Genomic DNA, 17931 nt, shown 5'->3' with positions numbered 1-17931 from the left:
GGGAAGGTCGTATTGAGGTCACCTGCTGGCGCCGAATGGCAGCCGCCCAGACAGTTCCACAAAGTGCAAGTGTGGAGCAAGTATGTATCTGTTGTGAATTATGTGATTGTAAACCTTGCAGCAATTCAGCACTGGCTGCTATTGCACGTGTTATTTCTGACCAATAAACCATTATTATTATTATTATTAACATGGACCAAAGCCAGATATGGCTTTACTAGGCTACCCCCAGGTGTGCATGCTTTGGAATGGGGTACTAATAATTCCCCAGGTTTAACAGCTAGCTAGCAAATTTGTAAGGTTGTTATTTGTGGTTTGGACACAATTCAATTTGACAACCACATGTAGCTTGAAGCATTTATAGAAACTATGCAATGGAGAAATATCACTTATACAGGGTGGTTGGTTCAAGTATATATTTTTGTCCGCCACAAATGATAGAACACAAGTCATACATATATGTACTTAGGTGGAACTTTTGAGGGAAAATATTCTTGTACAAAATGCAATAATATTGTGAAATGCAACTTATTCAAACATCTTTGTTGAAAATTGGATCATGTCAAAGGAATCAAAATTCAGCATCATGCTGTTTTCATATCAATCTGTTATATAAACAGCATTGTCAATTATAAAGGTATATACGTCTGCATATCATATATACAAATGCATTTTTATAGGAATTTTTAAGCACTATGAAGTAACCAAACAGGGCTGTAATTCATTTCTTAATCAATCTGAGATATACATGTATTCTTGAAACTAATATATATTATATGGGTGTTTCTTGATGATATGTACGCTGCATGTGCAAGTAACCCTTAGCCCGGACACTGCAACTGTGCCTCACCCCGTCTGTGCGATACCCCTAATAGGGGGTTTACAGACTATTGAAGTAGAACTAGAACTGTAGTTTGGTGGACTTCATTTTCATGAGAGATCATTTATTTTGCTGCTTTCGTCATTTTTTTTCAGGGTTGAAATTCTATGTAACATATCTTACAAGTTTGATGATAAGTTGACATTGTACGAGGTTTATTTTTTGGAAGAAGGGCTTATAAAAGACTAATTAAATCATTTCCAATCTTACTTCTCTTGTTTTTATCGTCCCCAACACAAAGTTTGAAAAACGTGTTTAACTCAAGGTAAGTCAGAATTGTTTATTCTATACATTAAAGCACACAGTCCTGCACAAAATACAATGTGTCTCAATTCATATGCTTGCAGTCAACCCAGATTATAAAATGTACCAATGACAGGGATATTATATTACTTGTAACCCATTAGATGGTAAAACAGAGTTGTAGAGCAAAATTGTATATTTTTGCAGAGAAAAACAGATGACATTTGAGAGTCCTTACTGGGAATTCTTCTATATTAGTTGTAGTACTAGGGCATCCAGTTTCTCATTTTCCAAGTGTAGGGTGTCCATAAACTTTTTCCATTTGTCCATGGTAACCTAAGAATCCAACACATGATTGGCCAGATTTGGTTGAGTTTGGGTATTAGCAATTTACCATATTGCAATTTCCAATCAAAATTGATTGAAACTTCTTAGACGTACTTCATGAGTAAACAACTTCCTTCCTTTTGTAACTCCAATCAATATTGAGGTTACTGACCTCAATAATAGCGTGTTCGCTTGCATATCCACTCGCTGCCACAGTAAAACTATGTAGGGCCAGCACAACAACATACACTTACCACATGAGGATAAAATGGATGTAAACTGTGGATTTTAAATACTTCTTTATTTTTGCTTGCCAGAAATGAGTACCTCAGAAGTATACATTATACACGTGAAGGGTTTCTCACAAGTGTACTAGTACCTGTGTTAGGCTACATTGCAGTTCAATGCCGATTTTAGTGCTTTTCACCTGTATCACTTCTTATATGTTTGGATAAGTCAGACTTTCAAGCTGTCCTGCACCAACAATGCTCACACATGTTTTTTGCTATGAGTGTTTTGCTAGATGGCTGTCCAAATGGTTCTTCTGTGCAGCAAAATAACCACACTAGTCACACATGTAGGGCTTTTCACCAGTATGAGTTCTCATATGTTTGGATATGTTTGGATTTCAAAGTTGTCCTGTACCCACACTCACTACACATAAAGGGTTTTCCACCTGTATGAAATCTCATATGTCTAGTATGTTTGGATAAGTGAGACTTCTGAGCTGTCCCATACTGTCACTCCCCACACATGTAGGGTTTCTCACCAGGGTGTTTTGCTAGATGTCTATCTAAAATGGACTTCATTGCAGCGGAAAAACTATCTAAAATGGACTTCATTGCAGCGGAAAAACTAAATTGGTCACACTTGTAGGGTTTTTCACCTTGATGAGTTTTCGTATGTTCGTCTACAGTAGACTTTTGAGCTGTCCTGGTCTGCACTCCCCACACATGCAGGGTTTTTCATCAGTGTGTTTTGCAAGATGTTGGAACAATGTAGACTTCATTGTAGCCGATGATTACACAGGTCACACTTCTAGTTTTCCACCATGATGAGTTCTCATATGTTTGGATAAGTGACACTTCACAGCTGTCCCGAATCCACACTCCCCACACATGTAGGGTTTCTCACCAGTATGAGTTCTCATATGTTTGGATAAATCAGATTTCCAAGTTGTCCTGTACCCACACTCCCCACACATGTAGGGTTTCTCACCGGTATGATTTCTCATATGTTGGGATAAGGCAGATTTCCAAGTTGTCCTGTACCCACACTCTCCACACTTGTAGGGGTTTTCACCAGTATGAGTTCTCATATGTTTGGATAAGGCAGATTTCCAAGTTGTCCTGTACCCGCACTCCCCACACATGTAGGGTTTCTCACCAGTATGTTTGGCCAGATGGTTGTCAAAAGCACATTTTTGTGCAGCAGAATAATCACACTGGTCACATTTGTAGGGCTTTTCACCAGTATGAGTTCTCATATGTTTGGATAAGGCAGATTTCCAAGTTGTCCTGTACCCGCACTCCCCACACATGTAGGGTTTCTCACCAGTATGTTTGGCCAGATGGTTGTCCAAAGCACATTTTTGTGCAGCAGAATAATCACACTGGTCACATTTGTAGGGCTTTTCACCAGTATGAGTTCTCATATGGTGGGATAATGTAGATTTCCAAGTTGTCCTGTACCCACACTCCCCACACATGTAGGGTTTTTCACCACTGTGCATTGCTAGATGGCTGTCCAAATTGAATTTTTGTGCAGCAGAATAATCACACTGGTCACACTTGTACTTGTTGTAGGGCTTTTCACCTGTATGAGTTCTCATATGTTGGGATAAGTAAGACTTCATACTTGTCCTGTATCCACACTCCCCACACATGTGGGGTTTTTCATCAGTGTGTTTGGCTAGACAGCTGTCCAAAGTGGATTTCACTACACTCTGGTCACATCTGTAGGGTTTTTCACCTGTATCTGTTTCTACATTTTGGTCCAATGTATATTTGCCTGCAGCAGAACGACAACACTGGTCACACTTGTGGGGCTTTTCACCAGTAGCAGTGCGCGCATAAGTATGATCAGATAGGTGAGACTTTTCAGTAATCCTGTATCCACACTTCCCATAGATATTGGTTTTCTCATCAGTATGTGCTTCTGGATGATTGTGCAAACTAGTTTTTCTTCCTTTGTGCTGGTCTTTAGCCATGCATGCATCCTTGTCCCATAAAACTCCAGTAAGAGATCCATCACAGAAGCTCTGGGAAACAGCAGTAGGAGACCCATTACCTGCCTCTGCCATGTCTAACCTGGTAGTAATGAAGAAGAAATAAGTAAAAAAGATGAAACATACCAATAAATATTTTAGTTAGGGGTGCATTTTTCAAACAAAAAAGTTGAAACATTAATTTGTCCAGCCTCCACTTCCATAGCTACATATACATGTACGACATTATGGTTGCAGAACACAGTATTAATGGGCGACCCCCGTGGACAACAGTAGTTGGGTTCGAAGTAGTGCGTCACATTGCTTGAAAAGACCGTAGTTTTTCTTCTGTGCATGTTAGCGAGGCTAAAACTGTGGTGAATGGTTGAGGACTACGTCAGTTTTGAGACAGTACGAGTGTGATTACGATGTTTGTTCGGTCGGGTTGGATTCGCACCTGGATATTGGTACCGCCCAACTACTGTAGGTCATCTGCAGTACGGTGACCTCCGCTGGGGGTCATATCAAAGTTGCTTTTAAAAGAGAACGAGCCTACAAATCTAATCTCATTTTGCACATATTTTGCAGATTGAACCTTGAAGTCAAACATATTAAAATCTGGCACCCTAATTGTGCACCTTTGTACAAATTTTCAAGCGTCGAAGCTTCTCACTTTGGGATCCTTAACTATGTAAATCCCTATAGGGGCAATACTGTTTTCTGCAACCTCAGTGGCGGCGGCACAGGGGGGGCAGGGGGGGCGGCTGCCCCCCCAAAAAGTATGTTGGGGGGGCGTCGCCCCCCCAAAAATCAAGCTGAAACCCTTGTGAATCTTTTCACTAACAGAGATTTTCTTAACTTAGTTTACTCTACCAGCACAATTTGCCTCTCAAAATGCAGGAAATGGCGTTTCAGCGGGTCAAGATTTCAAAATTTTCTCCAAAGTACGTTAGCAAACTCCCGGGCCGGATTGTTGTGCCGCCGGCATATATGTCGGGACGGCGTCGCCCCCCCCAAAGCTGAAGCTGAAACCCTTCTGTATTTGTTCAATCTATCAGCAAAATTTGCCTCTCAAAATTCAGGAAAAAGCATTTCAGGGCGTCAAGATTTCAAAATATTCCCGGAGGAGAACGTTGCCGCCGGCAAAAAATATGTCGGGAGGGCTCGAGGGCATCGCACCCCAAAATTCAAGCTGAAACCCGTCTGTATTTTTTCACATATAGAGATGTCCTTAACCTTTTTAGCTTACTTTGTTAGCAAAATTTGCCCCTCAAAATTCAGGAAACAGCGTTTCAATGGGTCAAAAATTTTAAAGTTTTCAATGTCGCGCTCCGGCGGAAAAATCATATGTCGGGAGAGCGTAGTCCCCCAAAACTCAAGCTGAAACCCTTCTGTATTTTTTTCACATATAGAGATGTCATTAAACTTAGATTACTTTACCATCAAAATGTGCCCCTCAGAATTTAGGAAATAGCGTTTCAATGGGTCAAGAATTTTAAATTTTCCTGTAGGAGCATGTCGTGCCTCCGGCGAAAAAATATGTCGGGATGGCGCCATTCCCCCAAAATCAAGCTGAAACCCTTCTGCATTTTTTTTTTACAAATAGAGATGTCATGAAACTTAGCTTACTCTTCCAGGAAAATTTGCCCCTCAGAATGCAGGAAATAGCATTTCAGAGGGTCTAGATTTCAAAATTTCCCGGGGGAGCATACCCCCGGACCCCCCTAGTATTGTCGCGCCTTCGGCGCGACGCCTCGCGCCTTCGGCGCTCGTCTTAGTGACATTTCATCTCAAATCATCTCGCCCCCCCATTCAACATTTTGTGCCGCCGCCTCTGAACCTTATAAGCCCATTCACGGTTGCGACGTAATGCATGTGCAGTGTCAAAGGTGAAGGCCCCTGGCTTGTAAACAGTTCTTGTCTCGACATTGTCTAGATTTGCATAACAACATCCCTACGTGTTTTGTTCACGTCTCACTGTCTCAGGGGCCTTTACCTTTGACACTGCACATGCGTAGTCGCAACCGTGCATCATCAGGGCAGGTAAACCCACCATTTTTCCAAAGTTGGCCATTTGTTTTCCGTTTTCACACGGTTCCTATCGTAATACTCATTTCGGCACCCTTCTTACAAAAATTTAGACTGGAATGCAAACCTATAATAGCTCCTGAGTCTCCTCTCCGCAAACCCTTTTGTCATGAAAGAGACTTGGAGTCGCCAACACCCACGCCCCCCTCCCCACCATGATCCTCAGTACGTTACTCTTAACTAAAAAAAAGTCTTACTTTTCGTCGTTGCATGGCGCATATACGCTAGAAAGCACCTATTACCTCCTATATTTCATGCTAAGGCAGAAATTTCCTATATCTTATGTTCTTACCTGCTTCCAGTGGTGTTTTTTTTACCTCCACACAAAATCCTGACCTGAAAGCGTTTTCTCTCCCGCAAAGGTTGAAAGGTTAATTCATGTGGGGTGAAAGGTCATCTTTTGTGCCTCCTTACCCAGTTAGTGTATAGAAATTTCTGCCTACTAGTAAGTACAGAATAGCATGCTGTACAACGTCGACTGTCGGGCCCTTGCGGCTTTCTACAATTCTGAAGCAGTACTTAAATTTAAAGGGTAGTCTGAGCTTGAGAAATAATAGTGATAACTTTATTGCACAACAATTGCACAAGGTACAAAGTATGGCATTAAAAATACTTGACACTTGAAAGTGTGAAAACTTGCAACCAAGTCACTTCATCGCGTAGTGCTCTGTTGTAGTTTTGTACGTAGATATTCATCTCCATGAAAAATGCAGATAAAGTTTTGGGTGTGTCTGTCTTTTTGTTTATCTGTTTGTGTTTCCGGACTACTCTAGTCAGCATAACTCAAGAACCTCTTGATGGATTATGATGATACTTGGTATGTGCATAATGTGGGCGTGTGTTGTCAGCCCAAACATCAAGGTCGATATTGGGCCCCCTGGTATGGGACCTTGGTACTGCAGCAGAACTTCGTTTTTTGTATCTTTTTACCTGGACGTGCTATGGTCTTGATTTGTTGGTGGCAGATAGCTTGTGATGTAATAAATAAGTGGTGTAGGTTTGGGCCCCTTAGCAGCCTGCTCTGGAACTGCAGGCGCGTTATTGTGAAAATCTTCTAAGGGGAATAACTGAACAAAGGAAAGACGGTTTTCCATGATATTTTGTATGAAGGTAGTTTAGACTGAGATGTACATAATGAAGTGCAAATTATGCTAATTGGGACTTTAATTTGCATGATTAATGAGTAAAATCTATATTTGCCATGATTTCCATAATATGACTCAAATACATGTAACATACGTAGTTTTGGTAAGTGGAACATCAAGAAATAACAATTATTCAAATAAATGCATAATTTGCATAATTGATGCAAAAGCACCACAATTGACCTGAGTGGAAGATGATAGGTCTGTCAATATTGTGACATGTGTAAGTTAGATAAAGGTGTTCATGACCATGCATATATTATGTAAATGTGTAAGTCATTTCCATAAACAGGATAGTTCATGGAGATATGAGGTCGCGGAACTCTTGTTATCCATAGTAACCAAAGAATCCAACATTTGATTGGCCAGATTTGGTTGGGTTCGGGTATAAGCAATTTACCCTGTTGCAATTTCCAATCAAAATTGATTGAAACTTCTTAGACGTACTTCATGAGTAAACAACTTCCTTCCTTTTGTAACTCCAATCAATATTGAGGTTACTGACCTCAATAATAGCGTGTTCGCTTGCATATCCACTCGCTGCCACAGTAAAACTATGTAGGGCCAGCACAACAACATACACTTACCACATGAGGATAAAATGGATGTAAACTGTGGATTTTAAATACTTCTTTATTTTTGCTTGCCAGAAATGAGTACCTCAGAAGTATACATTATACACGTGAAGGGTTTCTCACAAGTGTACTAGTACCTGTGTTAGGCTACATTGCAGTTCAATGCCGATTTTAGTGCTTTTCACCTGTATCACTTCTTATATGTTTGGATAAGTCAGACTTTCAAGCTGTCCTGCACCAACAATGCTCACACATGTTTTTTGCTATGAGTGTTTTGCTAGATGGCTGTCCAAATGGTTCTTCTGTGCAGCAAAATAACCACACTAGTCACACATGTAGGGCTTTTCACCAGTATGAGTTCTCATATGTTTGGATATGTTTGGATTTCAAAGTTGTCCTGTACCCACACTCACTACACATAAAGGGTTTTCCACCTGTATGAAATCTCATATGTCTAGTATGTTTGGATAAGTGAGACTTCTGAGCTGTCCCATACTGTCACTCCCCACACATGTAGGGTTTCTCACCAGGGTGTTTTGCTAGATGTCTATCTAAAATGGACTTCATTGCAGCGGAAAAACTATCTAAAATGGACTCATTGCAGCGGAAAAACTAAATTGGTCACACTTGTAGGGTTTTTCACCTTGATGAGTTTTCGTATGTTCGTCTACAGTAGACTTTTGAGCTGTCCTGGTCTGCACTCCCCACACATGCAGGGTTTTTCATCAGTGTGTTTTGCAAGATGTTGGAACAATGTAGACTTCATTGTAGCCGATGATTACACAGGTCACACTTCTAGTTTTCCACCATGATGAGTTCTCATATGTTTGGATAAGTGACACTTCACAGCTGTCCCGAATCCACACTCCCCACACATGTAGGGTTTCTCACCAGTATGAGTTCTCATATGTTTGGATAAATCAGATTTCCAAGTTGTCCTGTACCCACACTCCCCACACATGAAGGGTTTTTCACCAGTATGAGTTTTCATATGTCTGGACAACTGAGACTTTATAGCTGTCCTGTATCCACACTCCCCACACATGAAGGGTTTTTCACCGGTGTGCATTGCTAGATGGCTGTCCAAACTGCATTTTTGTGCAGCAGAATAATCACAATGGTCACACTTGTAGGGCTTTTCACCTGTATGAATTCTCATATGTTCGGATAAGTGAAACTTCAAAGTTGTCCTGTATCCACACTCCCCACACATGTAGGGTTTCTCACCAGTGTGCATTGCTAGATGGTAGTCCAAACTGCATTTTCGTGCAGCAGAATAATCACACTGGTCACACTTGTAGGGCTTTTCACCTGTATGAGTTCTCATATGTTGGGATAAGCGAGACTTCATATATGTCCTGTACCCACACTCCCCACACATGTAGGGTTTCTCACCAGTATGTTTGGCTAGATGGCTGTCCAAAGTACATTTGTGTGCAGCAAAATAATCACACTGGTCACACTTGTAGGGCTTTTCACCTGTATGAGTTCTCATATGTCTGGATAAGCGAGACTTCAGATATGTCCTGTACCCACACTCCCCACACATGTAGGGTTTGTCACCAGTATGAGTTCTCATATGTTTGGATAAGTGAGACTTTATAGCTGTCCTGTATCCGCACTCCCCACACATGAAGGGTTTCTCACCAGTATGCCTGGCTAGATGTTTGCCCAAACTGCCTTTCTGTGCAGCAGAATAATCACACTGGTCACACTTGTAGGGTTTTTCACCTGTATGAGTTCTCATATGTTGGGATAAGCGAGACTTCATATATGTCCTGTACCCACACTCCCCACACATGTAGGGTTTTTCATCAGTGTGTTTGGCTAGACAGCTGTCCAAAGTGGAGTTCACTGCAGCAGAATAGTCACTCTGGTCACATCTGTAGGGTTTTTCACCTGTATCAGTTTCTACATGTTGATCCAATGTATATTTCCCTGTACCAGAACGACAATACTGGTCACACTTGTGGGGCTTTTCACCGGTAGGAGCGTACGCATAAGTATTAGCAGATAGGTGAGACTTTTCAGTAATCCTGTATCCACACTTCCCACAGATATTGGGTTTCTCATCAGTATGTGCTTCTGGATGATTGTGCAAACTACTAGTAGTTTTTCTTCCTTTGTGCTGATCTTTAGCCATGCATGCATCCCTGTTCCATAAAACTCCAGTAGGAGACCCATCACAGAAGCTGTGGGAAACAGCAGTAGGAGATCCACTACCTGCCTCTGCCATGTCTAACCTAGTAGTACTGAAGAAGAAATAAGAAAAGATGAAACACACCAATAAAAAAAAACATTATTTAGGGGTGCATTTTTTCTGCAAAAAGAAAAACAAAAAGTTGAAACATGAATTTTTCCTACCTGTACTGTTACAGCTAAATCTGTTTCATTCTGGCACCTTTCTTAGTCTTTTTCACACAAAATTACCCTTTTTTGACGAAAGACTTGGTAGCCTCCGTTGCAGTCCTTCCCACAGCGTTTTTTTTTTGGGGGGGGGGGGCGCCGCGTATCTGCTTGAGCCCCCGTATCAGCTTGGAATCCCCGTAACTGCTGTGGTGCCACAGCGGACACAGCAGTTATGGGATCCAAAGCTGATACGAGAGCTCAAGCAGATACGTGGCGCCCCCTCAAAAAAAAATCGCTGTGGGAAGGACTGCAACGTAGGCTAAGACTTGGCGTATGGTTTCGCCCCCCCCCCCCCCCCCCCCCCCCTCAGTATTCTGAACTCCATACTTTTCGTCGTGTCATGGCCCATATACGCTGGAAATGACCTATAGTATACCGCCTATATTTCATGTAAGGCAGCCACTTAGTACGTATATTTCACATTCTTACCAAGTTGAGGCTCATACAGCACTTTTTCTGGAGGAACACTGACCAAGCGGTAACGGCTGAGCGTATATGATGACCTGAGATGACCCGGAAGTTGATTATGACCCAACTACATTGCGCATTGATATTTTAAAAAGATGATAAACATAATAAAAGGTAATTCTTATTGAGAACTTTGATTAAAATTGACAAAATTTGACAGCTTTATGCTTACTTCTTTAAAGAATTCTTCTATAACATTGACATTGATGACATCTTTGAAAAATAAACTTGAGACTTATTTTCTTGGAACACGGAAGTCGGAAGTATACTGTGATGTTGTTCGGTCACACTGTGGCGGTGGGGAGGGCGAAACGTGGCGAAGAGTCCAAAATCACAAATTTCATTGGAAAAACAGCAGAAGGGGAGGGATTTCTTACAGAGGCTAAAGAGGGACTCCACGTGGAAAATTACCTTCGTTCTCCCAACTGAAAATATTCGGTCCAGAACGATATCTTGGTGATGAATTTTCATGATCATCAGTTCAGGTTCTTGAGAATGCAAGTATGGCATCGAATGGCGAAAATAGTGCACCAAAAGCGGTAAGAAAACAGTAGTTTGTTTGTTTATTGTTTGCATGCATGTGTACAGTTATTTAACCATAGATAAACAGGGCAAATAAAAAATGCAGGGGGGGGGGGGCAGAAGCCTATGTGGCTATTCGTGGTCCCCCCTCGAAACTAGACAGTAGTTATACCAAGATGGTTATACATAATGAAAACGGTATCAGGTCTTTTCCCCCCCAGGACGTTTCCCCCCCTAGACGTTTCCCCCCCTGTTGAAAACATTTCCCCCCCGGGTCGATTCCCCCCCAGTCGTTTCCCCCCCAGGTCGATTCCCCCCCAGTCGTTTCCCCCCCTGTCTGTACCTGACTAATGGTAGTCGCTACGATTGCTAAAATGCACCATCTACATACACCGAATATACACACCTTTATGCTGGATAAAATCAGTAACATTATATCATATATAACGTTATATATACTTTTCGAGCAGCTGCTGAGCTACACGCCATCATAACCCGACTGTGCAAGCCGGCGCCGGCGATTGTCAAGTCCGCCCGCTGCGCCTGACCAGGCCCACTCCGCCCGCTGTAGTCCCATGAACGTCACAATAATTTACAGGATTAGAAACTTACAGCATAGCTAGCAGTTTCGTGTCATTTTTCAGCGTATAGTAATCTGTTAGTAAGCATTTTTATTTTATTTCTGACAGTACTGTTTATATATAAAGATGACATTTATATATAAAAGTAAAGGCAGGCGCAGTGGGCTTGGTCATGACGGGCGTGAGGACTTGGAAATCGCCGCACCGCCCGCTAGCACAGGGGAGTTTAGCGGCACGCAGCTAAACTCGTAAAGTTTAGAACGTTATACAGTACTTATAGAATAATGTGAAAGTAAATTGTACATCTAGTATATTTAGAATCTAACGTGATAGTCACTAGCTAAACGTAACCTGGTTTACAGCTGGACAGGGGGGGAAACGGCTGGGGGGGAATTGACCTGGGGGGGAAATGACTGGGGGGGAATCGACCTGGGGGGGAATCGTCTTCACCAAGACGTTTCCCCCCCAGGGGGGGAATCGTCCTGGGGGGGAAAAATCTTGAAACCAATGAAAACGAAGCAAAATTAACGAAAGAACAAATGGAAATTATACCATAAATCCTAATGATACAAATGAAAAAGAAGAGGAACTAGTAAGTAAAAATTTTGAGTTCTAAACATATACAATCTATAAAGACAGAGATCAAATTTATACGAAAATAATAATCATGTAAATTATTCAATAATCATATCAAAGGAAGAACAAAGAAATCAGAAGTTTATGCTTGCATGTTCAATGAAATCTATCTTTAGAAGTTTTTTTAATTGAATTAATGTTTACGGTTTCAATGGCCTCCCGTCAATAAAAATTTTCTATTGACGGGATAGCCATGACCTTGTTGAAGATCGGTATGTGAGGAGGGTATATGAAGTTACTTATTGTATTATGTACTTATCATTTATGGTCTTGATGTTGTTGTTTCATAAAAAGTTAATAATTTATTGACGAACCTCTGTTTCAAATTTCAGCTTCCAAGCTTTACCTGTGGCTACTGCAGCTTTGACTTTGCTCGTAAGGAGAACTTGAAAAGGCACTTGATTCAGGTCCATAAGGAACTACAGGGAGATACAGACATGCTTCCACATGCGTGCTTCACCTGTAACCACTGCAGCAAAAACTTTGCTCGCAAAGACAACTTAAAAAGGCACTTAATTGGGGTCCACAAGGAAGATACAGACAAACTTAAAAAGACAACCACCCAGCCAAATGGTGATACCGGATTCCCTTGTAACCACTGTAACAAAAATTTTGATCGTAAGGACAACTTAAAAAGACACTTGATTCAGGTACACAAGGAACCACAGGACAAGGAACCACAGAAAGACAGCTTAGCGAGTCAGACAGAGCACATCCAGTCAAATTTGCCAGCTAAGTTCGCCTGTAGCCTGTGCCACAGAAACTTCACTCATAAACAGAACTTAAAAAGGCACTTGAGTCAGGCCCACCAGCAAGAGTATGATGATCCAATCATGAAGGCAAAAATGAAGACCTGCATCCAGCCAAACTGTGATAAAGTCTTCTATCACAGAACTAAGATGTTGAAGCATCTTGAAGATGATCATGACCTGATTCTTTCCAGCAGTACTCATCGGTTTGACACAGAGAGGGAGTTCCTCGACTGGAAAGAGAACGAAGAGAAGGACAATCTCGTCCAATTCACTAAGCAGCGTGGAGACAAACTAACAAAAGGTGGGCGATACATCTACTACATTTGCGAGCACGACGGATCTGACAAGCCCCACTGCGCCCGTGGGCAGCCTGCTCGTTTGTCGTCACGACGGAGCAGGAAGGGGCGAGTCAAGACCGGTTCCATCTGTCCCGCGAGAATGCTGGTGAAGTCAGAGCTGAACTCGAGCGTGATGAGAGTGACGTATATAAGTACTCACAACCACGAGCCGCGTCCACGTATTGAGAGCTCGCGTCACCGGCGCACGTGTTCCCGGACCACGCCCCGACGTATGCGGACGTCACAGGGTAAAGTAGCGCCTGGTGGTATTGAGCTACAAGCTTCAAAGCTACCTACAGCACATACTGAAGACAACAACGCTGCTTTCCTCATAGAAGTAGATCTCGATAATGAAGACATGGACACAGATTTTGAAGATCCTCAATCTGAAGTTTTGATGCGGGAAGAAATCAAAGGATACCTCGCAAGACTGACAGAGCTGATGGAGGATAAGCGGGTACAAAGAACCATGCTGCCTCGAGTTCATGACGTTTTGAAGGAAACAGTGGCTCAGTGTGAAGCCATGACAGCCCAACCTGCTAGCACTGTTGTACAGCTGATTCACCCTGAACCGTTGGGACAGCCTTTTCCTGGACAGAGGGAGCATGATTACATCTGTATATGATTTTTATGACAGCTTCTTAAAACCTGTTGCCTATTGTAAGTGCTTGTAGGCTTGGTGCTAAGCCAAAACCAGATTCCAGGGGTAGCTGTAAAAATAGTAGAACTAGGATGGCATGTCTAGTAACTCTCTCCGTAGCCAACTCCTTTAGTGGACTATTCACTCTATTTGGCCAATTTCTACTGTTTTTCCGGCCATCCACGGAGCCTGGTAGAGGCTATTGGTGCTGACCGCTTGCCTTCTCTGACTAGATTTATAGTAATTTTGTAGAAAACGTTCATATCTCAGTTTCTGTCAAGACTGGTTTTAGTCATGGTTAGGTACAGTATATACAGTAATCTTGTTCATTCTACAGTTTGTAGATCAAATCTAACATTTTTTAGATGTTTATCTGCTCATATTAGATATAAATCGTTGCGAGATAAAGACATGTACAGCATAATATGTCCACTCCCAAAGTTTAATTGGCATACGGTAATAGAAAAAAAGGTTGCCCTTCTAAAGTAGAATCAAGTTTAGAAATACATGTACAGGTACATGTATGAAGAAGATGGGGCAAGTATATTGTTCAACATTGTTCCTATGTAATAAACCTTAACAAAAAGTTCAAATGCTGACTTCTTGTGTTGATTATATTTTCTGTATGTTGTACATTTGTATAGTTTGCATGAAAGATGAAGATAAAATTCTACTGAATGCACAAATCAGAGCACATTCAGCAATACAATTGTATCAACAACATGCATGTTTCAAGTATCTGTACACCAATAACAAACTTACTTATTTTGACGGATACAGCCCTATATTAGTATTAATGTAGTGTAGCACATAAATTTGTACATGAAATGTCAATCAGCATAAGTATACGGATGTTTTATGACTTATCACATGATTGTGAGAAATATGCAACTCTATAATCCCACATCTGAAATAAATAATATCCGATTCAACACTCTTAACTTAGGAAGATGACACAAAACAATCACTGTATTCATCAAACTTTGATGCAACATATGAAAAACAAGTGTATCCTAAATAAGATCTTCAACACAATTGTCACTGTATGGGGTCTCCATATTGGTTGGTTTTGGGTAGAGCAGGACTTGAAGGAGGCTGTTCGGGGGGTTTTGAAGCTACCTCTGTTGCCTGAGTGGATATCCCTGTAAAGTACATATTGTGTTATCATGATCAGTACCATTTAAATATATGAATGTTGCAACACATTGTGAATTCGAAAACATACACTTGAACTTAGTAAATATAGAATACAACATGGCGTATTCCGTATCACCCGAGATACCGGCCCGACTGCATTTGGCCGGAGGGCGATGGGACCCTCGGGAGGCCTGGGAATGAGAATGATGCGGAATACACCATATTGCATTCTATTTATGTCATACCCACTGGAAAAAATACATTTCAATGCGAAATGCACCTGAAGTTTAGAGAGTTTTGTGTAAAAAAAAATTGTAACAACATCGATTTCAACCTCCCAATCCGGTATACGAATTTTCAGCAGCGGCGCAATGGGCGCACTCGAAATACATTCTAAATATTCTATGGAAGCCCGTGTGATACAAGTAGAACCTCGTGTGAAACGGAAAATTATCACACGATGCGGAACACCTGTATCGAACGTTTTCACGGCCCAGGTATGACATAAACTGAGATACGTCTTAGACCATAACATCTAGGACAGAAACAAGGAATGCATAGGGATGCTGTATCTACCTGAGTCTTCTTTTGCCAACAATTTCAGTTTCTCCTCATGGGCTGACCTGATCTTGTACCATTTCTGCTGACACTCCCGACTTCTGGTGTAGGCAACTACCCAACCAGAGCCCGCTGCTACCACTAACGGAACAACAACAAGGTTTAGATGGACTACTGCAGTAATAATGACAAACTATTGTTTGCAGTCAGTAATACACACAACACATCCCTCTTGTATTTTATCATAGTAAGGCCATGTTGATTTGATTATATGGATGACATCCGCGCGCGCATCAATTTTCGTCCATGTCCACACACAAAAAAGTTTCTACCATACTGTAAATCTTGGAAAGCAGCTATAAAATTAGCAAATGTATGCCGTAAATTGCAAAAAGATATTTTGGAAAACGGATACTTTGTGTACTATGCTTGAAGTTCATGACCTTACCAATAGAGATGACCATGGCTGAGTTACTCCCCCATGGTAGTCTTTTTCTCAGAGCACTCTGTCCTATAAATGTCACCAGGCCACCTGTTAAAAAGTATTCAAAATTTGTTAAAGGACTTTTGTACATTGAAAAAAGAAAAAAAAGTGATCTCACTCTAGTTTAGCTCAATCAATGAAACGCTAATCTTACTAGCCTCCGTTGCAGTCCTTTTCCCGCAGCGATTTTTTTTTAATTTTGTTTTTTAAAAGACCCTGTGTGCGCTGCTTTGGTGAAAGCGACAAAGCGCAGTCCTTCCCCAGCAGCGGACACAGGGTCTACAGTGGACACAGGGGCACGGCGGATACGGGATCCCAAGCAGATACGCGCCGCCCCCCCTCCAAAAAAAAAAAAATTGCTGTGGGAAAAGGACTGCAACGGAGGCTAGTTGAATGGGCGTCAGAAGGATGACTGCAACGGAGGCTAATTCTTAAAATGAAATGGTTGTGACAGGTACAGGTAAGACATACAATATGTACTGTACATACAGGTTCATTGTACCGGGGAAATTCCCCTAGCTCTTTTCGACAAGTACAATGAACAGTGGAACACGGCTTAACGCCCACTTCCTAAGGACTGTGACCCTTTCAAGTAAATGGCATGCATGTTGGGTGAGAGGCAACTGCTGATCATGAGATTCCAACTCCGGACCTTTTGGTCCAGAGACAGGGTTGCTAACCACTGAAATACAATGCTTTATGCAAAAGGTCCAAACAAAGAATGTAAGTTGTATTTCACTTTATCTTCACGGTAGCAAAATTTCACGGTGTAAGGAAAATGGACATTTTCACTGAACTTTAACTTCACGATGGCTGCAAGTGATTTACAGAACGGATGTGTGGAGGAATTATAGATAATAATAACAGGTTTTTTCACTGTGATGATAAGTTCATGGTACAAAGGTGACCGTGAAAACCGTGAACATAAAGTTACAGTGAAAGAAACAAGAATTAAAAGTATTCATTGATCGTAATGCAGGTCAAAGTGTAAAGTTCAGATTACAAATGTCATAGATTTATTACTGCAGCCCCTTACACCCAGAAGAGTCACACTGACTGGTGCAGGAGTCTTATGCTTAGGTCACATTTCCAAGCCGGGGCCCGGCCGGGCTGTTTGAGAAAACAAAGAATAAAAGCTGAAAATCAAGAACATACGTAACGTATGGTAAGGAATAATTGTTAAAAAGTTTGGTGTGTTTTCTTGTCTTCTATACCATAGTTTTCGTTCCCACAAACTGCCCGGCCGGGCCCCGGCTTGGAAATGTGACCTAAGCGTTACCAGTGACTGTTGCAAACACTCCTGACATGAAGGCCCCAGACTGACACACGGTATACGCTTTCGAGCCCTGTAAAAAAAGAGAAAATGTTGAATAAAGTCAGAATTGTTATAATTGGTGTCCCTGAACATTGGTATATTGGTAAAACGACGCCATTAGTGAGTACACAAGTGTACTTCTCTACTCTTTCTGGAGTCACGTAACATACAGATTACATTGGAACACATACACATAACAATTTACATAACATCTGATACAAATGTACATAACGTTAATACTTGGTACTTGGCACTGGTAAATAGCAAAAGTAGTCATTAGGTTGTATATGAATTATATATTACATATAACACCATGACACACTGGTACTATTTTGGTAAGTCATACAAATGTTCATAGTCCCAGTGGTGCAAGCGGTATCGCAACCCCGCTGCTTCGCCATCTGGATCAAATTCCGTGGATCCTAGGGCCCGAATTCGGATGTTGTAAGGGATTGCATTCGTCATTTCGGATGGTGACGTAAAGCCGGCGGCCCCGAGTATGAGAGAGCTTTGACAGGCATTAGCCTCAAGCGTCAAACCTCTGCGCGTAAAAGAACCCAACACACTTATCGAGAAGAGTAGGGGTGACCGGGTGTGCTTGGCCACAAAAAAACGCGAGCCGTAGCG

General features: G+C 41.7%; 5 protein-coding genes across 6 annotated transcripts in view; 2 read left to right on the top strand and 3 right to left on the bottom strand.

The window, feature by feature from the left end:
- LOC136442362 (U6 snRNA-associated Sm-like protein LSm2) overlaps nt 1–17931 on the top strand; it is a 223136-nt gene that overhangs the window by 82858 nt on the left and 122347 nt on the right. The gene's annotated exons all lie outside the window — the stretch shown is intronic.
- LOC136441469 (zinc finger protein 260-like) lies at nt 1733–6543 on the bottom strand. Its single transcript, XM_066437763.1, has 2 exons — nt 6037–6543; nt 1733–3759 (listed from the first exon to the last, which is right to left on the bottom strand). Exon 2 carries the CDS (start codon nt 3750–3752, stop codon nt 2481–2483), a length of 1272 nt encoding a protein of 423 aa, XP_066293860.1. The 5' UTR covers nt 3753–3759; nt 6037–6543; the 3' UTR covers nt 1733–2480.
- Nucleotides 7505–10401, bottom strand: LOC136441468 (zinc finger protein 665-like). Of its 2 annotated transcripts, none has more exons than XM_066437759.1 (2): nt 10303–10401; nt 7505–9716 (listed from the first exon to the last, which is right to left on the bottom strand). In XM_066437759.1, exon 2 carries the CDS (start codon nt 9698–9700, stop codon nt 8252–8254), a length of 1449 nt encoding a protein of 482 aa, XP_066293856.1. In that variant the 5' UTR covers nt 9701–9716; nt 10303–10401; the 3' UTR covers nt 7505–8251. The 2 variants fall into 2 exon arrangements, with proteins under 2 accessions (XP_066293856.1, XP_066293857.1); XM_066437760.1 differs by lacking the exon at nt 10303–10401 and adding an exon at nt 9829–9938.
- Nucleotides 10598–14403, top strand: LOC136441725 (uncharacterized). Its single transcript, XM_066438168.1, has 2 exons — nt 10598–10880; nt 12413–14403. The coding sequence occupies exons 1-2, from the start codon at nt 10845–10847 to the stop codon at nt 13793–13795; spliced, it is 1419 nt and encodes a 472-aa protein (XP_066294265.1). The 5' UTR covers nt 10598–10844; the 3' UTR covers nt 13796–14403.
- Nucleotides 14234–17382, bottom strand: LOC136441727 (uncharacterized). Its single transcript, XM_066438169.1, has 4 exons — nt 17269–17382; nt 15954–16037; nt 15524–15646; nt 14234–14952 (listed from the first exon to the last, which is right to left on the bottom strand). The coding sequence occupies exons 1-4, from the start codon at nt 17294–17296 to the stop codon at nt 14849–14851; spliced, it is 339 nt and encodes a 112-aa protein (XP_066294266.1). The 5' UTR covers nt 17297–17382; the 3' UTR covers nt 14234–14848.

Source organism: Branchiostoma lanceolatum, chromosome 9, assembly GCF_035083965.1.
Source record: "Branchiostoma lanceolatum isolate klBraLanc5 chromosome 9, klBraLanc5.hap2, whole genome shotgun sequence".
Classification (NCBI taxonomy): Eukaryota; Metazoa; Chordata; class Leptocardii; order Amphioxiformes; family Branchiostomatidae; genus Branchiostoma; species Branchiostoma lanceolatum.
Note: the sequence above shows the minus strand (reverse complement) of the source record. Positions and strands in the feature narration are given on the sequence as shown.